Source organism: Cyprinodon variegatus, unplaced genomic scaffold, assembly GCF_000732505.1.
Source record: "Cyprinodon variegatus isolate N-32 unplaced genomic scaffold, C_variegatus-1.0 Scaffold1121, whole genome shotgun sequence".
In the NCBI taxonomy this organism is placed as follows: domain Eukaryota; kingdom Metazoa; phylum Chordata; class Actinopteri; order Cyprinodontiformes; family Cyprinodontidae; genus Cyprinodon; species Cyprinodon variegatus.
Genome location: NW_015151574.1, coordinates 198,746 through 224,595, shown reverse-complemented (window position 1 = coordinate 224,595; position 25,850 = coordinate 198,746). Strand labels below are relative to the sequence as shown.

The following is a 25,850-nucleotide window of genomic DNA, read 5'->3' as shown; positions in this document are numbered from 1 at the left end:
TTTAGCCTAAAAAAACAAACAAAAATAATTGGGACAGTGAAGGAAAAAAATTAAGTTAACTTCACTCACTGAGAATCACCTCTTAGTGCCTCATTTATACCTATATAAACCATTTGACAGCCTTTATTGTTCTATTTTCTTTTTCTTTAAATGTAGTTCCTATTCGATTTTATCTTCTCTTCCGGTTTAAGAGCATTCAGTCGGTTTGACATGGAAATATAGTGCATCAGATATTAAAAGCTTGGTATGGCGCTTAATTAAATCAGTCAAAAATAGCTAGTTGCCATTAGGGATGGAATGTATCAATTATTGAACTAATTTAAAGTTGATTGATCTTATCGATCAACCAAAGATTAGCTGCCATTTTCTTAAAGAGATCCGTGACTAGTTGAACATGTTGGCCTAAATATGTTGTAATTTCCTTACAATTTCCATTTATGATGCATCAAAAACTCATAACTACTTCAAAAATTATATATCCTTTTAAGTTTTAAACAATACACAGGTGCCATGTTTTATCTGCACAGTGCATCCTGAGTCGATGATGTGTTTAGAACTTACTTCATGTCGACCTACAGGTTAAACACAGGAAGCCTAACATTACCAGAGTTGGTTTTTATTGTATTGTGTTTGACGGGTTAAAAAATTAGACAATGTCACTTTGTGTGTGTCAAAGTTTTTATGATTTGTTGTACACGAGACAACTGTTGAAGCAAACAAACAAATGTTGGCTTGTGATCAACTGTTTAGCTGTATTAACGTGAGCTAACATTAAATCAAAATCAAATTGGTCAATGAAGAACGGCTCTTTGGTGACAGTGAAGCACCTTTTACCAATTGCAGCACATTATCATTATATATATGAGAAAATATTTAGATCCCGATGCTTACCTTGGACATCCTCAGTGTAAATTTATTAATTATTGTTCGTAGCATAGCTGTCCAACATTTGTTCATTATATAATTAAATTCAAAACATTAGAAACCCTTTGATGTTATTTTATTTACAAACTGTTCGTACCTGATAAAGATTTGATTACTTTTATTTATGCCCAAAAATGTTCAATTCATAAAAGAGATGTTAATTATTTTGCTAATGATTGAAACAGCAGGGATTTCAGCACCAATGCCTTAAGCATTGTGCCATGGTTTCCATTCAATTTAGCAAATTTCACTCCATTGGATTTTCTAATTGAGGCAGGAGGTGGATTAAAAGGATCTTGAGCAAATTTGGATAATTCAGTTTTTTCTTTTATAATTGCAACCAGTTAATGTCACACACTCTAATTGTACACAGATCAACGAGTATTAACTTAGTTGGCTTTATAGCATTTCTTATGGTTGTGAGTTTCAGTGATGTCTTCTTTAGTCTAAATTATGATCAATGATAAACATGTTTTTTTAGGACTGAACTGAAATGCTTAAATTGAAATAAATACAGCATTTTTTATGCAATTTAGTGTTGTTGTTTTTTTGGAATTACAATACAATTTAATTGGAAAAGGGTTCACCTAACTTTTTTTATTCAGTGTTTTCATCAAAGGTAAGGCTGCATAGTGGGTAGCACTGTTGCCTTGCAGCAAGAAGGTTCTGGGTTTGATTCCTGGCCTGGCATCTTTCAGCATGGAGTTGCATGTTCTCTCTGTGCATGCGTGGGTTCTCTCCGGGTACTCCGGCTTCCTCCCACAGCCCAAAAACATGACTGTTAGGTTAACTGGCTTCTCTAAATTCTCCTTAGGTGTGAGTGTGAATGGTTGTTTGTCCTGTGTGTCTCTGTGTTGCCCTACGACAGACTGGCCACCTGTCCAGGGTGTACCCCGCCTCTCGCCCGTACACTGCCGGAGATACGCACCAGCACCACCGCAATCCTGACAAGGACTCGGCAGGAGAAAATGGAATAATGGAATGTTTTATCATATTCTTGTCCAACTAATCATTTCCTGTCACTGAACACAACCTCTCTCTCAATCTTTTTGACTCTTGTTTCCACTGGAACTTATGATAGAGGCCTATAGGTCCTAAATAACCCGTTTGTCTCCTGCCTGTTTTAAATTCTTGATTTAGCTTGAACTGGAAGAAAGACGTAAAGGATGGCGCAGTCATGAACAGCACTAGCAGAAAAAAAAAAATCATTAAATTGATTTATTAGGGGCCTAAATAGAAATGCCTCTTACAAATGGGAATTGATGAACTCTTTGCTTAGCGCAGGGATCCTGGTGACAATTTATACTCCCCACAGCACTGTTCTTGTGAGCAGAGCGGCCTGGCACAGCAAGAGAGAGTAAGGCGGCAGAATAAGGAGGCGATGGGGAGATTGTAGATTAAAGCCAGAACTCAGCTCAAGTAAACAGGAAAAGGAGAAAAGAGCAGCACACGAAAGAGGAGGATGCCTTGGAGGAATTTATTCCTTTATGACTAAATTTCAGCGAGAGCACATGTAGTTTATTTACTACACTAAAAATAGTCCATTATTTTCTGGAGTAGAATAAGGAAGAAGTAGAAGCCTGTAAGGGAGACATATTTCCTTTTGAAAGAAATAGTAGACTTTCATGTATTATGTAAAGTATCTATTTGCTTTTCTTTAATTAATGTAGACTTTTCAAAGAAAATTTTTCCTTTGAGTTCAATAAAGTCCCAGATAGGATATTAATCTGTATATTTTATGCTATTCCTTTTTCTTTTAAAATAAAATTTTGGGAATTTCACAAATTCTTAATATTGCCAACAGTCTTCTTTTTTAAAGAACTTCTGTATTTTCAATATGTTATCAGAACCCTAAATTTAACCCTCATTGATTATATTTATTCATTCTTACCTCTAGTTCTATTTGTGCAAACTTAAATGTAGATAAGAGTTTAATTCAGTCTGACAAAGGTTTCTAAATGTTTTTTGTTCAAGATGGCTGAAATCTGCTTTGCAAATTCTGTCTCTTCTATTAGGGGTCGCTCTGACTCAAATGGGTTTAAGGTCAGCTACTGAATGCTGCTAAATACTCAACCCTTCATAGAACATTCAAGAAATGATGTAAAATGAATCTAGAAACAAAGCAGTATTTTGTGTGTGTTTTATCTTTTAGATTCCTGACATGAGTCATCTCTGGCAAAATATATTTTTAATAAGTTGAATGAAAATGCATAATAATGTCTCCGTTTTTGCAGGGTCCCGGAGTTTGTGCGTGAAAAGCGTTTTGGGAACTGGCTCAGAGATGCACGCGACTGGGCAATTTCAAGAAACCGTTACTGGGGCACACCAATCCCTCTCTGGGTCAGCGATGACTTCCAGGAGGTCAGAAAAACACAAAACACTCACAGAAAAAACATTTCTTTGCCTCTTTTCTGCTTCTAATGTCTCTTAGCATTTGAGGAAGAGTGTACAATTTATTTGTCTTTGCTAAATGGCAAGATAGCTTTTTTTTTTCAGAGGGGGCTGATTGTAGTGTTGGCAGCACTCCAACCTCAATCTAGAATCAGCACAAGAGGGCTCAATTGAAAAGTTACACTCATCACTCTTGAGTTTTATCCTTGAAAAATATCTTTAGTAAAATATTGCACAAAAATCCAGCTTTTATGATACATTCGCAATGTAAAAACTTCTCTTTCTCATCCATTTCTGATAACTGACAATGTGACCAGTAGTGGTTCTCTTCTCCTTGTGGAGTCTTGTATGGGAGAGTCTTCTTGGCATGGCAGGGTAATGGTGATCACAGCGTGGAAACAAGTATGTAGCACGACTACTGCAGTCGGTCAACTCCCTTCAGGCACCATCATGCAGTGTCCCCATTAATCTGTATATGAAGGATTCATTGATGTAAACACCAAATTAATCTAAATAGAAATGTATTTGGTATTCAATTCTGTTAATGCATCTTCAAAGGTGTTCAAGCAAACTTCTTTTTGGGGTTTTCGTAGTTAAAAGACAGAAGATGAAAATTAGCGAGGGAAAAGTAAATCATGCGGATAGAAAAGGGGGATGAGAGTGAAAAGCTGAAAGGAGAGGCAGACATTAGAGAAGCATGCCAAAGTTTAATGGTTTCTTTTTTTGAAGAATATTTGTTGTCAAACTCAGCTGACAGAGTGAAGTAGACTGAACTGAATAGAGATGTCAGAACTGGGTTATTTGAGCATTTGAAAAATGAAGCGACAGTCCCCTGGCTGAAAGAGGGATGGCAAACGACCTGCTTGCTGGAAATAGCTTTGCGACTGTTTCCAGAACATTCAAACTCCCTGGTGCCTTCCTCACACAGTGCTCAGCAGCTTAACCACACACTTACATCCAAACCTGCAAGAATCTGCATGTCTGCATTTCTTTGATTGTCTTTACAGGCTTCCTCCTCTCAGCATCATCTTGTTTTGCCGAATCTCTCTGTGAGCTTTTGCTTTTACTATGTCTAATTTGCACAATAATGCTGTATGTAGGCCACATTACCTGGTGCTGTGCTAAAACTAGAGCAGAGCCTACAGGTTACTTCTCTGAGGAGACCAGATAACACACTTTGTCGTACTTTGTAAGGTGCGATTACTCAGGAGGAGGCCTACTTTTACTTCTGTGTCTAAACATCAACACTTCCTGTCTGACCTCACAAATCTTAAACGTCTCATCATTTTCCAAATGTTTAGCTTGACGGTATAAATTCTTAAATAATACCTGAATCACACTATATGACTTGAGAATTGGGATCTAAGGAAAAAGATGAAGAAACATTCTGTTGTCAGTGTCCTGTTGTGGTAACACAAAAAGTAATTATTAGTCAAAAAGGACATTTCTGACCTTTGCAATCCCATAAAACAGTGGTTTCAAAACAAAGATCTCTCACCACTTAGGATTTGTCTATAGGAACTGAAACAGATGCCAGAAGTGGAAGTTTGAGCACAAGCTGTTTTGAGAATTACATTGCTTCAGGGGTACAAACCCCCAATTTACATTACGTCCAGCTCTGCTCAGCCATGAACTCTGCAATAAATTCACTCCAATTATAATCAATGAGAGCATTTACACTGCGTCTCCTTAGCGATGCAGAGCAGCAGTGTTTGTGGAAGACCATCTGGCCAAATTTGACTCGCTTCTGTTTATTGCCGGAGCCAGTAAACTGATCGATCACATCTGTATTTTTAAACCAACTCACCAAAGATCAGCACAATTTTCCTAAAGATTCTGCTATATTATCAAACACACCCTTATATTTTCATGTGTCTATTTAAGCAATTACATAATAACATAATAACATACATACATAATAAGATAAATGACTTGGCAATATTCATTAAACTATGTAATATAAACTTAAAAATGAAAGACAAAAATTGACAAAAAAAAAAAGCAGCAAATCTAGCTTCTCTGCACTTGGTGTACTCACCCATTGTAAAAGGGGGTGTTTGGTATGACAAGCTTATCACTGGTACGAGTGTGGGTAAAATTGTTTTGCAAATAAATCAAAGTTTTTTTGCTGCCAGACAAAATATCAATCTTTCAGTTCCTAGTATCTGTTAAAAAATATAAAAATAAAGCATTTTTTTTATCTAAACAGAGTGGAAAATGAGCTACCTCTGCACTGCCACCCTGGTAGGCAGCGTTGTGAAGTCCTTTTGTTGTGCGGCAAAGCGCCATATCTGTGGTTGAGGCAGTCACACTGGAAGATGTGAACTGACCCAAACCCCAAACAACATGCATGCCAAAATAACATAATGATCAATATCTTCTGATGAACATGTACAGCACTTGCTTTTTTATCCACACATTAAATTTTGATAGCCTGGGAAAATATCGCAATATATATAGTGATACTGTAATATCGCGACATGTATAATATAGCACGACTCAAGCCAAAACTTGCCCCTAATCACTGGCTTTTGTTGAGTATTTGTGCCGCAGCTAGCGAACGCATTAGCTAACGTTTCTGTCACATTAGAGTAAACAGTTCTGTTTCCTGTCTGAGGATTTACTGGACTCTGTATATTTATATACCCTCTTAATGCTACAGCAGTGTCAGCAGACATAAAATAACATGAGAACAGGGAAGCTTGTTCAGATACAATAAGGATCTTGACCAGAGACAGTTTGTGTGTGTACTTTCGAATGTTCTTGGAATTTGCTTAGATTTGTCCTCTCTTTTTGGGGTGCGGATTGTTAGGTGGTCTGTGTGGGGTCCATCGCTGAACTGGAGGAGCTGACTGGAGTCAAAGTAACCGATCTGCATCGGGAAAAGTAAGTCCTATCAGTGATTTCATTTTTTTAGATTGTCCACTAAGATAACTAATAAGGGTCTATAAAAAATGTAAACCCTGTTGAAATGCTTGGTTATTGTGATGCACAAAAATGTAAGAGATCAATCATTTCACTACATTTCCAGTTTTTCTTTTTTTTTTATAAGCCAAGTTCAGAGCAGACTATATGCAGTCTAAATCCTGGGTTAAATTTGCATTTTGCTGAATCCCCTTTAGTTAATCATCTTGAGTACAAAAGAAACTCACATTACTTTATTACATCATTGCAAAGTGAGGCCTATATCAACAATCGAGAAAATGTAGAACTACATCGACATTTCCTAAACTGGACTTTTCCCCATAATTGACAAAAAGACTAAACTGCTCCAGGAAAGCTGATAAGAGGCCTGAGAAGCTGCAGTGATTTCTAGTTTACATCAATTGTTTTCAATCTTCTTTGATTTCATATTCTTGGTGTAAGAAATTATTGAAAGACTAAATAATTTTCCCCCAAAGGCAGTCTGCCTGAAAGCTAAGAATGAAGAGAGATGTCAGTCCCTGCAGCACTAGGTTCAAATGCCCAAAAAACACTGACCTCACCCGAAGGAATGAAAGTTTTTCTATGGCTCTTTAATAGTTCAGGGCGAAATCTGACAAAAAGCCATTAGGGCACCTGAATACAGATATTCTTACAGTCGAATAGATTTAAAGTTTTTTTGAAGGATGAATTGAGTAAAAGTTACCAAGAAAAGATATAAGAAGCTGATAAACTTTTTTAAATTGCTGTCTGAAATGGACTCAAAAGGTGCTACAGATTATTACTTCACAGCATTTTTTATAAGTTGAAATATCTGGGAATAATTGTCACATTAAAGCAAAAGCACAAACGTTTATGAATGACCTACCCTGGTTTTATTTATCTACATCATTAAATCTATGATTGCTAACATGGCTGTTTAATTTTTGTACTCATGTAATTAGTTTAGCTGTGATGGTGGGATGCCCTCAGGTTCCCACATTACTCACAGACTGGGAATAACACCTGATCTTATTAGGTTGGGCTTTTAATTGCATCAGTTAATGGGACTACAGTGGAGCTGGTATGTGGTTGTGGTGGAGCACAGATCGTTTTTAAATTCCTTTAATATTTTCCTGTTCATTTCCAGACTCTTTAATAAGCCTTAACTTTTGAAGATAAATGATAAAATCTTTTATTATTTTTCTAACTACTTTATTATTATTTTTATGTTTTTCTGTAACAATAGATAAATCCTAAAATATTGAATTCAGAAGAATAAACTAAAAAACAACAAGAATTGTATGGAAATGTATCTAGGCAGGATGAAATATTTCATCAGCCCCTTTTTATGATGTACATTTGTGTTTGGTTTAAACATTTGCAAAAATATCTAAATAACTTATTTTATGTTGAGGGTTTGTGATTATTTTTCAGAACATCTGGTGAAATTTTAGATTTAGAAAGACTGTATAAATCTTCTTGTGAATAAGCTGCAAGAGAAGGTAGGCTGAGCTCCAAGCCAAAGGTGTCGCCTGTAAACCATGTAAAGATTGGGATTAATAATAGACATTCACACTAAGAAATAATGAAATCCATTCACCAGCTTCATCTTTATCTCTTATAGAGTTTCTGCTCTAGAACAAGCTAAGATTTTGGTCCAAGGTCTCTCAGAATTTAATGAAAGAGGAAAATTAACACAATCTTTTCAGATATATTATGTCTATAAAAAAAAGTGAAAATGTGGCATTAACAAAACTATTTTGCAACAGCCTGTCCAATTTCAAAACCTAAGCTCAAACTCCTGAGTGATGTTTTAATTAAACATATCCATTTTGAACTAATAAGACATTAAACGCTATTATGCAAGTTTATTTTTTTACTGGAACTAAGAATTTGAAAATGAAATGTTCCACCTTGTCTCTGTTTGTTCCTCCAAAAAATTGCAGCCTGCTTAGTTTGCAGACTTTATGTGATGCAAACCTGTTTCACTTAAACTTGAGGGTTATAATAACTGTTGTTGCTTTTTTAGAGCACTGCAAAAAGCTTATTTTAGCATAACTAATGTGTTATGTATGTTACTTGTTATGACACCAAAAATTTACTAAAGAAACATGAATACAGGACAACTAGTAGTGGTTAAATTTTAGCATGTGGCCTTAAAGTAGGGAGCCTAGCTTATCTACTTATTCTTTGCATAACTCATAAAAGATCTCTTTATAAATTGTTTTAGTGGTTCAGATGTTTAAGGCTCAGACTGAAAGCAGAAGTAAAACTGTGAAAGCTTCCAATTTCTGAACTTTGTTCTTTTCTCCATCCTCCATTTCAAATGTTCCCTGTCCAGCATTGACAACCTGACAATCCCGTCACGGTGCGGTAAAGGCGTCCTGCGGAGGATTACAGAAGTGTTTGACTGCTGGTTTGAGAGTGGCAGCATGCCATACGCCCAGGTTCACTACCCATTCGAGAACAAGAAGGATTTTGAAGACACCTTCCCTGCTGACTTTATCGCTGAGGGCATTGACCAGACCAGAGGATGGTAACCTGAGAGTGAATGACAGGAGAAAGACTGGTGATAGTTTAGGGAGTGGGAATGAATGACAGAGAAGAGGATGAGCAGCTATGATCTCAGCCATACTGCTGTACTAACCTTGTGTTCTGTCCCCGTAGGTTCTACACCCTGTTGGTCCTCTCCACAGCGCTGTTTGGGAAACCTCCCTTTAAGAATGTCATCGTTAATGGCCTGGTGCTGGCGAGGTCTGTCTGCTAACTTACAATAACACCTAAAATGCATGGTCAATTTATATGAGAACAAAAAGTAAAAAGTAAAACTACAAATTATTTATAAACATCATGAACACTGTTAACTCTACAGTATTATGCCTTTACAATGTTTTTTCTGTAATAAAATTTAGATAGTTTTGCCTTTATTTTCTTCATTGCATTGGGCTCTAGTTCTGAACCATCTTTGACTAAAATATCCCAGGCAGCAGCACTAACTGCACAACTTGACAAGAAGTAAATCTTTTCCAAATTTGTAAGATTTATTATTGCTTTGTGTAATTTGAAAAGGATTATTCTTTGAGTGACCCTGAAGTTAAACAGAATACTGCTGTTGTTACTTCACATCTATATCCATGTACATATCGCCAGAGGATTTAGTTTTATAGTCATATGAAAGCATTTAGAGTTGATTGGTGGTTTGTGTGTGTATATTTGAATACTAATTTATGATACCATTAAAGTTTGATGTGGAAGAGGCTCATATGCCACTAAATGAAGACATTTGAACTATTTTTGGTTGTTTCATACTGCTTTGAACTGCTGTCCTTGTAGTTATTACTGATCATGGATGAACAGCATTATGAGCACAATAAAAGCAACAAACGGTGTTCTCACTTTCTTTATAAGTTTTTCTTTACTCAGTCTTTGATATTGCAGCCTAGATGCTGCTCCAATTATGGCTGCTTCTTCACAGTCATGAGATTACATGTAGCTTTGTGCTCACAGGCCCGCTGACCTGGAAGGTCTTGACTAATTTGAATTTCAAGTTCATGGTTTACAACATGCTTTTTCGTGCTTGCATACATGCATGTGTATGTGCAGTAATGGCTTCCTGTTTTATTCCCACAGCGATGGGCAGAAGATGAGCAAGCGTAAGAAGAACTACCCAGACCCTGGGCTGATTGTGCAAAACTATGGCGCCGATGCCCTCAGGTCAGCCTTGGTTCATAAATATGACAGTTTGCATGTTTCCAAAACCTTGTGGAAGTTCAAAGGTCAGGATGCTTAAATCACTTAAAACTCTGTGTAAAACAGTTACTTAAAATATCCGTGTGTTCACATGGAGTATTTGCACACTCATGCATGCTGTAGATGCAAATCCAAACACAAGTCCCCTTTTGTACATCCTCCCATTTGCCCTGAGCAGTGAGAGTGCTATTGCCATATGGTGTTATGAATAAAACACTTTGCAGTTGCACCATATGCTCACATATAGGCTGAAAAAGAGCAGACTACTGAATTAAAGAGATGAAACCAGCATTCTGGTTCTGTTTTAGGTTCCTATCTTTATTTTTAATGAAAAAGATAGTCAGAGTTGAGGATGGTTTAACGGTTTATTTGTACTGTATGTTTACTTTTTTACTATTTTTAGGTTTCCATAGTTTTGTTTGGGTTTAGAGTTTAAACAGCGATCTAACCAATCCCTGATGTGTGCTTCTGATTGTTGAGGTGGATGTTGCTTTTTCTTCCTTCAGTTATATGATAGAAATGAGCAATGATAACAAATGTTACACAACTCTCAATTTAAATAAAAAAAAAAATGGACAAATAAAAAAAACAAAAAAAAAACAAAAACCATATCAACTATGCATAGCAGATGTAGGAAGCTGCAATGCATATGCTTCCCATGATGTTGAGGCATGGTTTCCGAATGCACAAATGAATTTGCAAACACATGCACATATCAGCAGATACCGGCACAAGAAAATAATGGCCGCCGCTGCATTGGTCTTTCTTTAATTACACATATAGATTTGTTCAATTTTGTTTTTTAAGCTCTTTTTTTAAGGCATTTTTAAAATTTTATTATTGACATTTGATATGCATTATTTTCTTATTATGTGTATTGTCTTTTGCTACCACTTTCTTTCATGTATTTACGTTTTGTTTTGTTTAATATGTATTTCATTCAACCCTGGTATTGGTCTTTCTTGAGATGAATAACAGTGTTTAAACTAATTTGCATAAATGCTTAGAATAGTCTTCCACCTTCCCTGCTTCTGCTCTGGTTTGGAGCCTTTGCTTTATACCTAGGGATGCGTGTAAATCACAGCCTGAGTTTGTTTTATGTTTGCATTTAAAAAGTTTTGCAATTGAATTAGGAGTGACATGCAAAAAAGCTATGTTTTATTACTGGGTTTATAACAAATATATTTTGAATGCACACTATACCTTCAGGATGAAGTTACCTTATCACCTAAGAATTATAATTATTTATTTTTTTAAGATAGACTCCATGTGACACTTTTCTCTTTTCAAATCTCTTCTGCAAGTTGTATCGGTCTTAATCTTCTGCACAGAATGTTCAAATGATCCGCACAGAAGATTAGTTTCTGTTTTTCATCTTAGGCGCTTTAGGACACAGGTGTTCTGCATGTTTTAGATTGTACCCTGGTTAAATACTCATCTTATTTAGGATCATTATAATTTTTTTTACAGCTTGGATGAACTTTTGTGTATTACGACACTTTGGTGGATTTGGACAAAAAAAAAGAAGTGACTGGCTTTTGTTGGTTAACTTGGAGATGCATCTAACATCATCAGACCTTGGAAATTATACGGAATGAGCTTTTACTCCCTCTATCTCTGTGCAGGCTTTACCTCATCAACTCACCTGTGGTGAGGGCAGAGAACCTGCGGTTCAAGGAGGAAGGTGTGCGAGACGTGTTGAAAGATGTGTTCTTGCCGTGGTACAACGCTTATCGCTTCCTGGTGCAAAATGTCCAGAGATTGGAAAAGGTCACTTCTTTTTCCTAATTTTCATATAATCATTGTTTCTCTGTTGTCTCATTGATTGTGTTTTAGAAAAAAAATAAACGTTTAAGAGTTGTCTTGCTCTTAAAAGAATTTTCCTCTTGTTCAAAAAGTAATTGAAATCTTATTTGTCGTAGCTCACACTCTTACTTAATGCATTTATTTTTCCAGACTGAATATAACATAGAATAGCCGCTGGTCGGGAATTCTAAGACAAAAACGTGCATCCATTTCTATTTGTTTCTCACATCTCATACACCTGCAGTATTTGCCTATGTCGGATGAAACTCAAGCTAAAAATAAAGAAATACATTTTTAGAGCAGAACAAATTGACACTTAGCTGCCAGCATAACAAATTAATCTTTATTTGTTTTTTATTTTAGTATTCATTATGTTTCAGAATACAAATGCCAGTCCAACTTGCATTGATTGGTTTTCTTGAACTTGTCCGTATTCATGCCCTAGGAAGATGATATTCAGTTCCTGTACAATGAAAACACTGCGAAGCAGAGTGACAATATTATGGACAAGTGGATCCAGTCCTTCACACAGTCTCTCATCCAGTTCTTTAAGGCTGAGATGGATGGTAAGAAAAACTTCCCTGTATATCTATGTATCTTAACTTACAGTAGGATGCTAATTCATGGTGGCTCTCTGGTTGCAGCTTATCGCCTATACACAGTGGTGCCTCGCCTGGTCAGGTTTGTGGACATGCTCACCAACTGGTACGTCAGGACCAACAGACGCCGCTTAAAGGTCAGATTCCAGATCTGGAGTTCAGGATTTCTGCTAAAATTAAATGTTTGACTTGAAACTTTGATCTGATTATACTGTTGGTTAAGGTATTAATAATAGACAACTAAAGAACTACACTAAATGATGCATTGATGAGTGGAAAAAAAGTACATTTGAACCTGTGATTCAAATAAGTCCTGTTTCTGATTTTGGGGATACTGATGACGTTTGTGACATATTCCCCAGATTTCTGCTTTTTTAAGGGGAAAAACATATTAATGCGTTTTTGAACTTTGTAGGGCGAGAGTGGTACTGAGGATTGCCTGTGGGCGCTGGAGACACTCTTCAGTGTTTTGTTCTCCATGTGCAGGTTGATGGTGAGTCATTTGGTTTCTATATAAAAGCAGCTCAGAGCATGAAAGAAAGGTGATTGCAGGGAAAAAATGTAATGTTTGAACGCTTTACTTTGATGTTTGCTGGAGACTATGAAGAAGATCTGGCATCGGAAAAATGTGTGTGTGAATTATGTATAATGGATGAATGTTAGGAGTCTCTTTTTTGTTTTGTTTTTTATACACAAAGTGTTTGCATGGGAGTCTTGAGGCAAGCTAAAAGCCATTCAAGCTATTCCATGTCGATACAGATCAGCTTTGAGTTAACAAATTAATTAGAAGTGATTTAAAGGGAGCAGAATCACATTAGAAGATGGCTCACAATAGCTTAGTTTTGTTGGAACGTTTGATCCAAATTGGAATGAAAAAAAAAAACAGACTTTCAGACCTTTTATCTCTTGAGTGTAAATTTACCACACAGCAGACAATTTAATCATTTCTCTGTCTATTCCTCCTCATGCTCTTGTCCTCTTGCTTTCATGTCTCCTGCTCCTCAGGCTCCCTTTACACCCTTCATCACTGAAATGATGTACCAAAATCTGCGTCACCTCATTGACCCTGCTTCTGTTGAAGAAAAGGACTCCAACAGCATCCACTATCTCATGCTGCCACAAGTCAGGTCAGAAAAAATCCTTCAGTAAAGCATCAGGTCAGAGTCAACCTTAGAGTTTCTCATGGAAATAAGTACATTTCTGTGAGGAAAGAAGTAGAATTTAAGCTGATGTTTTACTCTCCGAAGCCCAAATGCGGTTTAACGTCTTGTGACATTAATATATCGTTACTCCTTTACTTTGAACCTATTAAGAAGCTTTAATCTGAACAGTAATTTTTTTTTTAGCTCATTCGTTCATTACTTTTTATCTTGCACTAATAAAAGTTTTATCAAATTTATTAAAAATTAGATGCATTAAAAGAAAACGGATGTTTGCCTTCAGTGTAAACACAAATTTTGCGATGTTGACCACAAATATTAGTAACCCTGATAATGAGGAAAAAACACCTTAAAGTTTAGATTTTAGCACAGTTGAATTATATAACACTGAAATTTAGAACATTTGTTTTTGAGCCAAAATATATTTTTTATTTGTTAGAAAATACAATATGTCAAGAAATAATTGTTATTGAGCATTAGGACAGACAACAAATATTGCCATTGAAATTCATTCATCAATTTTTTTTTTATATTCCTTTTTTGATATTTAATCTATTTGGATGTATAAACAAAAGTACATTTTTGTTGGCTACTGGCCAAAAACCAGTAACGGCAAACCGGAATACAAGAGGGATTAAAAAAAAAAAAACTTTGCCATTGGATAACTGCAGTCCCAAAAATAACCATCATTGTCTAAATACCAACTGCAGATTGCAGCAAATTGCACCGAACGCCATGTTTTTCACATGGCTTCTCTCGGGCTTTAGTCAAAAAAAAAAATGTGCTGCATAAGGTTTGTACTCTCATAAGAAATCTAAAAATTAGTTGTCCCCTATCAGGGGATCAGTGGACCTTATCATATACAAAAATAATGCATATCAGGCACATAATCAATCTTGTCAATACCATTCTCTGTGTCCTGACCAGGCTTCTTCAATTTTAGCCCTCATTGTCTGGTGTCGTACATCCTTTAGATGTTCTCACACATGTGAAGGAAATGGCCGATTTCCCTTTCAGTACACGGTCAATTTCCCCAGAGTCCTGCTAATGACATAATTGACTCAGGTGTGATGAAGCAGACTCTCATCTAAAAGCTGCAAGACACCGGACGACAAGGGCCGGAATATGGAGCAATAGATTGCATTTTCTATATAAGTGTAGACCTACATCCTGTATTAACCTTTGGTGAACCGATAAGGAGAGCATAAGAGAACATAGGACTATGTACAATCTTTAGATATTTTTCAAAATGGTAACAAGTGATAATACCTGGGTCCTAATCTGAATATTTATAAATGGTCTACATGCAAGATGAACCTCTCTGAACTTTTTAATAATGCTAATACTACATTTTTTCAAAAAGTTGTATTTTGTTTAATTAATGCATGTTTGTGTAATGGTGCGTCCATTATATTCACTTAAAACTTGAAAATCAGCCTAAATACTTATACTTGTTACAAACTTACATTGAAAAACATGAGCACTGATATCAGGTTGAGATAATCATTCATACCAGCAGAGTTAAGTACTGCAACACCACCTGGATAATGCATGGTTTGTCCTACTTCCATCAGCAAACAGATGCAATAATCTAAATATATTTACTGAGTTACATTCAATTGAGAAACTTCTTGAAAAAAAAATGCACTTTAGGAGTAGTTTTACAGCATTGTAATTTTATCTTTACATGAGTACGAATATGATAAAGTATCACTACCCTTGAGTAAAATTTCTGGCTCCTCCATCCATTGTTAGTAACTACGCTTACTGGAAACAAACTTGTTTTTAACAAAAGGGACAGACTTTTTTTCTTTTTTGTACTCGAGGCTAATTGGTTTGTTATTTTCCATCTTCTGAGTCTGCCAGTATAAGCAGTTTGCTGTAGTTGAACCTATTCTTAGATACTGTAACTATTGATTTTGCAAATTATATTGATTAAAGCAGGGGTCTTCAACGTTTTCCAGGCCAAGGACCTCCAAACTGATTGCGAGATGGAGCGGGGACCCCCTAATTATTTATATTGTATGAAATTGTGTTATATTAAACTGGTCCTATAGCCACTCTATTAAAAATATTAGTAATGTAACGAAAGTAATTCCTCCCTGGGATTATTAAACTATTTCTGATTCTGATTCCTGGTTGATGGGACAGGTGTTGTGAATCAAACGGTGCCCAGCTTGAAAGAGCTCCTGTGTGTCGCTGAATGTGTGCATTGATGACTGAAAGACATCTTCTGCCTCCATTTATCTGCTTACTACAGTGTGTTTTAAAGTGTCTGACATGATTTTTCACCTAATGAAAGAAATAACTTTCATTAACTCCACTGTAATTAAAGACATAACAGAATACAATTATGACCCAGAATAGGCTAATTTCTTTGTCGACCGGAAGTGGTGTAAAGCGGGAAGTCTGGGCTCATATATTGACCAATATCATTCATAAGCCACTATGGTAAAAGGCAGGCTGTGCAAATTGAGTAAAACAGTGCATCGCTGCTGGATTACTGTGATATTGCACATCACTTTGCACTTCCTTACTGAAGAGAATTGGCGCTGTCTGGAACAGAGCTGCAAAACTGACATGGGACAGCTTGAAACTCCACCAGAAAGCAGCTTATGATCTTTATTGTACAGATTTCATATTTTTTAACTGCTTTATTCAATTTTATCTGAACATATCCTCTGGATATATTTTCTTAGAAGTTAAAAAGTTCTTTATTAGCCTGGAAAGAAAGGGATTATCATTTTCTTTGTTTCTTTTCTTGGCAACCTGTTGTTTAACATTTAAATCATGAGGAACGAATAGCTTTAAAAAATATCCTATACATAAAGAACACTGACTGTGAAAGGAAATGTTTCACATTAAACTATTCAACTTTAATTCACATTTCTGTTTTTGTAGATAATTTTTTTCCCCCTACCAGTTTGTGGTTCTTTGATCAAAACGGTATTTGTTGCTGCCATCATTCAGGTCATCTTTAATCAAGCGAAGACTAAGAAACACCCACAAATGGCTCTGCCATTTTCCTTATTGTTTGCCCTGCAGAATGGATCCAGCTGATGAAATATGATTTTGCTCCCTTCACTCCATTTACTTAAGTGAAGTGCGTGGCTTGGCGGCAGATCCTTTTTGAAATGCCTTGGAGGGATTCTAATCGTCCTGACTTAATTACATCATCTTAAACTCTAAAGAAAAACTTCAGACCCGATTAAAAATGTATTTGTCTTGCATAAGGAATGTAGTTTGTGTAATGGTTCATATAATCTCTTCTGTCACTTAGACAGAATCTAATGCTGCAGCTCTTAGTTCTTGGTGCTTTTGCTCTAAAAGCTCAGTTACCAATCTGGTGGTGGGAAACAATTTCTCCTTAGTCCTCTCATTTAATGATTGGCTGTGCCTAGATTCTGCCTTCTCTCTGCCACATTGTCCTCAAATATAGAATTAAGTGAATGAGGTTTTAATAATGATAGCATTTGTTTTCATTAGTTACTTTCTTGCTCTAATTTGAGCTAAGAGGAAGCTTGATATTTGGTGTTTTTGTTATAAGCCGTTTCTCGTATTTTGATATCCTGTTATTCTTTCTGCATCCGACATTTGCATTTATTATTCAGTATTAACTGAAGGGTAAGAAAAAAACACCTTACTTTAAAGCTGTAAATATTCTTAAAAAATAGTTTTGTTCCAAAGCAAGGTGTCAGTGTTAGATAAAAAATTTGACATTTTCTTTTCAAGCTAAGATTTGGCAAAAGGCTTTAAAAACTAAATGGTTCGATGCAGTTACTCCTCGAACTGCTAAGATGTGGTGGACATTATATTACTGTTTATAATGTGATGATACTCAGGTTTCCTTTGCTTATCTCTCTGTTTTTTAGGGATAATTTGATTGACAAGCGTATTGAAAATGCCGTCTCCCAAATGCAGTCTGTGATCGAGCTGGGAAGAGTGATTAGAGACAGGAAGACCCTTCCTGTCAAGGTATATCACCATTCACTTGTGTTTTATATACCACTCTGGGAGTTACAGTCAGACTCCTGCTAGCTTAAGGTTGGAAGTAGAAGAACAGCCCTAGTCGATTGCTTATGGATTGATCTGTTGTGGTTATTCTTCCACTGACGGGTTTAAATTGTTTATCAGAGGAACCCTTCACTCTGTGTGAGATTTACCATTTATGACGTTAGTTGAAGAATAATATTGATAAATTGGCACAAAACAGCATGATTGTAAAAACTCCAAGTGAAGTAATGCAATGTTTTCCAAACAAAAAGAAAAGTTTGGTGTGCAGTGGTTTTTATCCCCTCATTTGAATGTATTTGTTTTAGCTGGTTCATCAAGCCACTATCTTATAGAAGGTAATAAACAATCATGTTTGACTTACTAAACATTGGTACTAATTTGAACCCAATGTCTTTCTCTCTATCTGCTTTTTCTCTGTGTGTTTTAGTACCCATTGAAGGAGGTGGTAGTTATCCACCAGGACCCGGAGGCTCTAAAAGACATCCAGTCTTTGCAGAAATACATCCTTGAAGTGAGTAAACACTGTGTACTTTGTGTACCTTGTTGATTCACACATCTTTGATAAGCAGAGATTAAGGAAAACATCCCTGGAGCCATGTTCATTTTCCATAAGCAGTTCATTGTGGCTGTGCTGAGCATCAGAGGAAGTACAACTTCACATGCTGCTTCTAAACTGTCCTATAATTGAAAACTGTACCGTCTGCTCCATTCACAACGAAAACTGAAGCAGGTCTTTGAAAGTAGTTATTTAATTTCAATGTGCATCTAGTATTTTCCCCTACCAAAACATTTGAGGCAATCTAACCAATAGTGTGTCAGCTGTGTTAATCGACATTATTAAGTTGCTCATCTGTATGTGTAGACTCTAGAGCTGGGGTCTTCAACCCATTTAGGTTTTCTGTTACCTCCCCAGACCTGACTTTAATAAATGTGCAATAAACAGGCCTCTGCAGCACTGGATGGCTAATGAGGTCATGCTATCATTTGATGCAGCACAGACACATCTAAAACATGCAGGGTAATGTGTCCTTGGAACTAGAGCTCAGTCTTAATACTTTAAATCAGTAAGGGCACATGACTTGAGTCCGTTATCTGAGGCCATGAGAATATCATTCGCAATTTTCACCAGAGCTGTTTCAGTGCTATGATTAGATCTAAAGCCAATAAGCAAGTTTTCCAGTGGCATTTAATTGATTGCAGAATAGTTTTTTTGTGAGAAAGGCCAAATCAACCAAATGCAGATTTGGAAACGTTTTGAGCTAAGCTCAAATCTTTACCTAAAGACTAAAATTTTCAAAATGCGGCTAGCATTTCCAAATTCAGCATGATGCCTTAAAAAGATGCAAAAAAAGAAAGAAGCTTTGCTATTCACAGATGAGACCATAAATTTCTCTGCTAGAAGTTTTGCTTTCTCTCACCCTTCACTGCCGTCTCAACATGCCTCAAGAAAATTGTTGTATTTTTTAATGTCCTTTTATTTCTTTGTGCTTCATTTAACTTAATTTTAAGCATTTTGATATATAAATACAGTTGAATATTACATTTAGACTCAGTAACTCTGTTCAAACTAAGGGGGTGACCAGCACTGTGGTCTGATTGCCTCAGTCTTTTAAAAGAACAGAATTTCCATCTCATCTATTGAGGCTTAAGCAGAAAATCAACCACATAATTTGATCTTTGAAACAAGAAAACTTGATACATTTCTAAATATCTAGAAATAGATTTTCATATATTTCTAAAGTTTGCTGAAAAAATAAGCACAGAAGTGTTGTAATATCAGGAATTCTAAATTCTTTCTGGCATTACTAAGTTTTCACTCTTTCCTCTTCCAAAAATGAAACTGATGCAGCGAAATGAAGGAAGAGGTTCGGTACAAAATGGTACTTGCTGTTCTTGCATCTGAGTTTTAGCTTGGCTCAGCTTTCCTTCGCTGACATGCCTGTTGGTGTCTCCACTGATGGCTCCAGTCTCTAGTGAGCTGGAGATGCTCTTTCGAATATCGGATGAGTCACCATTTGTGCTGACAGAAGCCTCGGCTCATTGCAATGCACCAGTATACTGTAAACTGCCACCTTCCAAGTCACCACTCGCATAAATTCATATTTATCCTCTAAATAGGAAAAAGTACAATTTTTTGTGAAATTAGTGCATTAGCTGATTCCTGCTCAGATTTTTAAAACCCACACTGCCTTTGATTCTTTGACTCGTCCCACTGCAGTACTCCGTCTGTGCTCGCTGTCAGAAAGTTAACAGTGCCAGAGCTCAACCCGAACAGTGTGATTGACTGAAAGGAGGAGGGGATGGAAGTGTTGTCAGTTTGGTTATATTTAGTATCTCTGTTGTTCCACTGGATACAATGGGATCACAGATTTTTCTTCCTTTTGGTTAAAAAGTGAAATATTGACTGAAGCGCAGGACTGGCTCATTTGAATATATACTGTGTGAGGAAATTACCCTTCTTGATCAGTTTAGTTCAAGTTTTAGTATTGAGCCTAGGGTATGTTAGTCTGATTAAACGTTAATTCAATTTTCTCTTGCCTCATTTTCTGTCTAATTCAGTTGCTTAAACTTTCTATAATAGGTTTCCCACACAGTCCATATTTGTTTTCTCTGTGGGCATCCAGAACACAGCTACTGTACATTTTGTGTTGACATGGCACTTTACTATTTCTCTTTTATTCCCATAGGAGCTCAATGTGCGACAGTTGACACTTTCCACAGACAAGGACAAGTACGAGATCCGCCTGCGAGCTGAGCCTGACCACATGGTGCTGGGCAAGAGATTAAAGGGGGCCTTCAAAGCTGTGACTGCTTCTATCAAGGAGCTCACCAGTGAACAGCTAGAGACCTTCCAGAAAACAGGTACAATTTGGCAGAAACAGCACTAAATCTTTAACATCATAAAAACTTCAACATTTTATATCCTCCTTAGGTTTGTAATCCTATTGCAAATCTCTTACCCTAGAAGTATGAGGAATTTGATGTTTTAAGCTCTAATTTCCTCACCTTTTCACACACGAGTTTTTATTTACACACATATATATATATATATATACACACACGTGTGTGGGTATGTTTGGTTAAATCAACTTAAATTGGCATGTTTGTGTCACTGACGAGTCCTAATCATTTAACTATTCTTAAATTATACTTTTTATTTTATAGTTTTACTTTTTTTTTCTCCAAACAAAATCTTATTTAGTGGGCTGGTTTTCAGTCTGTGGTCAGCAAACTGATATAGCTTTAGGAGATTGCTGAATGATTGATAATCAGTGTATAAAGAAAATGAAAGTTCTTTCTAGGGATAAACGGAGATAAAAATGTGGGCTAATATAAAAAGGTAATATTTCTATATGACTAATGAGCTGTATTATTGATATTTCCCTACTTTTTGCAATTCTTGCTATTTTGTGTTGTTTGCTAAATATTTATATTTTTTATTCTAATTCCATGGGATGTTTAGCAACTTCTAATTATAATTACTTCTTTATTGTTTTTTAATTAACAATCATTTCTAATTATTTTAGAATTTGTTCAAAAGGTGTTTATCGCTCTATCTGTATCCCTTAGATTTCCTGTCAAAGATTCCAGTGGCAATTTCATAGTTTTTTTTTGCAGTTTTTTTTTATTCTTTTGCTGTCTTTTATTTTTAGAAATCCCACTCTTCGCCTTTGGCCACCGTGCATAGTAAATGATGGAAATTGTAAACTTTTTTGCAGTTTTACAGATTAAGGTCTCAATATCTTCTCTGAACAGAAGCATTTAAAGAGAGAGGGAGCTGGTGTTATTCAAACCTAGGAGCATCCAAAAATAGTTAGCTTTATTAAAAGTGATTTATGTTTTGTTCAAGGTTATTAGAAAGTTCTTGTATATTTCCGTTAGGGGTGTAAATAATAATCGTTTTGTATCGATGCATCGATCCAAAAGCCGACGATCCGATGCATCGACACGTCTGCAAGATAATCGATTAATGTTTTTTTTTTTCCTCCGGTCTATTTTTATCCATTTGCTCCTGGGCGTAATTCTCCCTCCCGTGCTGCGGTGCCGCTAAACCTATTTTGCCCTCCTACCGCGCTTCCTGGTTATACTCTTACAGCAGTTTGTTGCAGCAAGCTTCACACAGACATTTTTAAATTATGCTCAGTATTGAAGCGTGGTCTGGGCTACACGCTGTGGGTCTAGATACGGCCGAGGCGATGAGGAAGTGGGGGCGAGTTTAGTCCGACGACGGAGGGAAAAAAGAGCGGAGATTCAGCTGGAAAAATGCTCCCAGCGTTCTCGCGCACCTCGCTCTTCTAGCGGGTCAAACTTCACGAGTTGTTTTCCGCAATTTCGGTCATAAAAACAAAACAAGCCGGCCTCCTGTCTGCTGCACTGTTTGCGGTCAGCTACAATCTGGGAGAGGAGCAGCGGAGCGTCTCTTCTTTTTTTTAATGGCGGTTGGCAAACAACTTATAGGTGCATTACCGCCACCTTCCAGAATGGAGTATGGACCAGACAAACTATTATATTCTCCCTAAAATACCCGTTCTTCTTAGAAAATTAAAAATACTACCAAAAACTACATCCCCAGATGACCTTTGAAACAATTCCCTTATATCTAGTTTATTTTTATTCCTGTCTAACTCTCTAAGCAACATCTCTCTTTCCTGAGTATATTTATTACATTCTAAAAAAATATGTTGGACAGTTTCTTTGGAGCCGAGGTATTGCATTGAACTCATTACACTGATATTGTGCAGTATTTTTGCAGTATTTTTTGATGCAACTTTTCTACTTCGGTTATTTGCTGTTGTTTCTAAAGAAAATGCGTAATGATATTACAGCTTTCATTGATTTATTTCAAACTTGAAACTTTGTTTAGCCTGTAAGGTGTAAAAAAAATAAATAAAAAAATAATAAATAAAAAAAATAACCGATTAATCGAATCGAATCGAATCGTGGTGTATTCTTAAGTATCGAAAATAATCGAATCGTTGGGTCAGGAAATCGATACTGAATCGAATCGCCATGATGGATGTGATTTACACCCCTAATTTCCGTCTTATATAGTGGAAAAAAAAACAATGCAATCATAACTTCATTAGAGAATGGAAGGAAACAGAAATCTGGTTGCAGTTTTCAAGTGTTTAGAGGATTTTTCATTTGGAGTGATTGGCAGTGATAGAACCAAAGAAACACAGATTGCTGTCACTCGATTTAAAGGAGTCTGAAACACCTGAAGTATTTTTTTTCTTTTTGGTGTAAATAAATGTAATCCTTTCATCCACCTAGGATGTCCCCCTAGGAGATGCACTCTGTTATGCACTCATGGGGAGAAGAAACAATCCCCTGAAACAAAACAGAAATGTCTAGGGACCCAGTAGAGTTGATCATCTCTAACAGCTTACCATGTTTGAATACATTTGTTTTACTTTTACAAGGTTGATTAAGTTAAACATTTAAATAAAAAAAAAAAAAACAACAAATGGGAGAATCTTTACATATTTGACATTTATTAATAAAACACTTAATTTCGGGCTGTTTATGATTTTAAATCGGTGAAGCCTGTTGACCTTTCAATATAATGCAAAGCAGTTAGTGTTTACCCTCCAAAAAGGGTTTATTACCCATAGGGTTGAACCTTATGCCCGTTTTGTGGTTTCAAGTGATAACATTCCTGTTTTACATTCATCGAGCTCCAAAGATTACGTTTCCTGTTATTTTAGAACCAAAAACAGATGGGCGGTGGCACTCTGTCAAAATTTCTCTTAAATCAGTTGCCTAATAAATGTGTATTTTAAGAGCAATGCAGTCAGTGTAAAGAGTAAAGCCTTGCAATACAAGTCTGTAATACATATACGCACACTGAAACACACACAGCCAGTTTATCCCTAGAATGCAATCAGAACCAGAGTCGGGATCAAAGCAGGTCAAGGTATCTTGTCTCTCCAATTATAGAGAGACGAGGAGAGCCCCCAGAGTCTCTGGAGAAGGAAACAGCAGAGGTCAGCTGGGCTGTGGGAACTTCAGATTTCCAATCACTCGAATGTTTGAAGTCAGGCCAGTTGGAAGGAAAAAGGACATGAATTTCTGGCAGGAAGAGATGGATCTTATACAGCATGGCAGAAAATGGTAGCAAGAGAAAACTGAAAGATGAAATGGGTGCACTGTCACCAAGTCAACCCAGAAAAAAAGGTTTTAAGCTTCAAAGTTATATATAAAATAAGTCCTAAACTAAATGCAGCATAGGTACAGTTAACAATAAATATGTTCCTTTATATTGTTTGAAATATTTAAAGAAAATAAAACCATTGGAGGCATCTTGCATGCAAACGTTTTAAACAAAAGTAAATTTAAGTTCCATGGCTCTAAAATTGTTCCCATCTAGATTAGGAGGATAGACGTTTCACAAGAATAACCGTTGCTTGGTAGCTATTCTTCCCTTACATGTGACTTTGATCCCATTATGTCTGATAAGATAGAGGAAAAGAGGTCAAGGCAGAAGATTGGAAAAGGCAAAGAAGCAGCAAGCGACACAGGAAACCAAATTGTGGAAATTTTAGATTAGAGAGACAGAGGGAGACTGTTTTATCGAGCCTCCAGGGGCTAACAGGTAAAAGGACAGAAAAAAATATGGTCACGGTTTTAAAGGAGAACACAGACGTGGCTAATTGATGCCATGGGCAAAGCAGATGTTACAGGTAGATGGCTCCTGTATTTTTAGAGCTAGTAATGTAAATGTGAAAAAAAGACCATTGCTGAGAATCTTACTGTAAAATCATCCTCACTTCTTTAGTTCCAAAAGAAAAATACTGTGAATATTTGATTTTAGGAAAAAATTGTAGCATAGATCTATTAATCATTGAACCACCGTCAAGAATTTCTGATTACTGGTGATGAGTTCTTTGTATCTCTCTCTGTGAAGGAATGTTGGCTCAATCTTCTATTCATATTCTCTTGAATTCAGCCATTTTGAACGGCATTCAGTCAGTCAGTTTTTAAAGTTTTTTTTCCTTGTTTTCATGCATGTATCTCTAACAGTGCTGTGTGTCTGATAGAGATGTAAAGGAACACGCTGTCTCTTTCTCATCTAATTAATATTTTTATGTAACAGATGGCTTTTCTTTTTAAACATTTTTTGCAGCCTGCTATGTTGTCAGATGGGTTTTATTAAGGTGATTTCCAGATTTTAGATTTTTAAGTCGGTTGTCCAGCCTCGGAGAGGCTTGGAGTGGAAGAGAAGTATTAAAAAAAGCGGTTTATCTCAGTTAATCTCAGTTAATTTGTTATTTAGTTAGATTTTTATTTTACACATAGGGCCACTTTGCTTTTGATAATCTGTTCTTAATAGAATTAGGAGTTAAAATTGCATGATATATTTATTCATGTGGGTTCCATCTAATTGCAGTTAGTTTAATCCTTTTAAATGTCTTACAAAAAGCAGGAAGAATCTCTAAAAGGGAATTTCATTTTGCAGATCTTCACATGCATGATGCATTCATTGCACTGCAATAAAAGCAACTTTTATCTTCTTTTTGAACATGCATGATTTAGGATAGTTACATATAATTCACCTATCTTCAGTGTTAATTTGTCATGTTGAATTTTAAGGTTCCATTGTGGTGGACGGCCACGAGCTCCATGAGGAGGATCTGAGGTTGATGTACACCTTCGATCAGACTTCTGGCTCTGCTGCACAGTATGAAGCACACTCTGATGCTCAGGTAGGTTTGTGATTGAAATGCTCACAGTATTGTTTTAACCACCATCTGTAAATGAAAAAGGATAAATTAAAAAGTCTTATGATTATTAAAAATGCTTGTTTGATGTAGACTTTGTAGGCAGAGTGTCATTTATATACTCTTTTATTGGTTGTATTGCATTGTAGTATTACTTATAAAGTAACTCATCTGCTAAGTACGACGCATGAAATCATTTCATAGCTGGGTGGAGAGCAGCAGTGTGTCTTTTTCCACAGGGCCTTTCTAATCAGTGCTCCTCCAGCCGTATACACACCACACGGCTGCACCTTAATACCAGAGTACTGAACTGGCTATTTTTATTTTTTTTATTTTACAATTTTCCCCTTTATTCACTCATCACAGACTATCTTTCTCCCATCTGTCCATCTCCCAGTTTTTCTGCTTTCTATTTCTGTAAAGAAGCCTTGTTGTTGTACTTCTCCTGTAGCCCTCCTTCCTGCCTATTAGGGGTGTGCAAAATAATCGTCATGATGATGCATCGTGATTCTAATTTTTGTGATCTACTGCATCGATTCTTGACGCCAAGTATCGATTATTAATTTAAAAAAATGAATAAA

The 25,850-nt window shown here is 36.3% G+C and overlaps 1 protein-coding gene across 1 annotated transcript in view; it reads left to right on the top strand.

The window, feature by feature from the left end:
• Positions 1–25,850, top strand: part of iars (isoleucyl-tRNA synthetase) — a 52,656-nt gene that overhangs the window by 15,856 nt on the left and 10,950 nt on the right. Inside the window, exons 7-20 of the mRNA XM_015400588.1 lie at positions 3,159–3,285; positions 6,128–6,201; positions 8,561–8,755; positions 8,887–8,973; positions 9,850–9,933; positions 11,595–11,739; positions 12,221–12,341; positions 12,420–12,511; positions 12,790–12,867; positions 13,380–13,501; positions 17,407–17,509; positions 17,976–18,059; positions 20,236–20,410; positions 25,142–25,254. Coding sequence (XP_015256074.1) covers positions 3,159–3,285; positions 6,128–6,201; positions 8,561–8,755; positions 8,887–8,973; positions 9,850–9,933; positions 11,595–11,739; positions 12,221–12,341; positions 12,420–12,511; positions 12,790–12,867; positions 13,380–13,501; positions 17,407–17,509; positions 17,976–18,059; positions 20,236–20,410; positions 25,142–25,254 — 1,600 coding nt within the window. The remainder of the gene's footprint in view (positions 1–3,158; positions 3,286–6,127; positions 6,202–8,560; positions 8,756–8,886; positions 8,974–9,849; positions 9,934–11,594; positions 11,740–12,220; positions 12,342–12,419; positions 12,512–12,789; positions 12,868–13,379; positions 13,502–17,406; positions 17,510–17,975; positions 18,060–20,235; positions 20,411–25,141; positions 25,255–25,850) is intronic.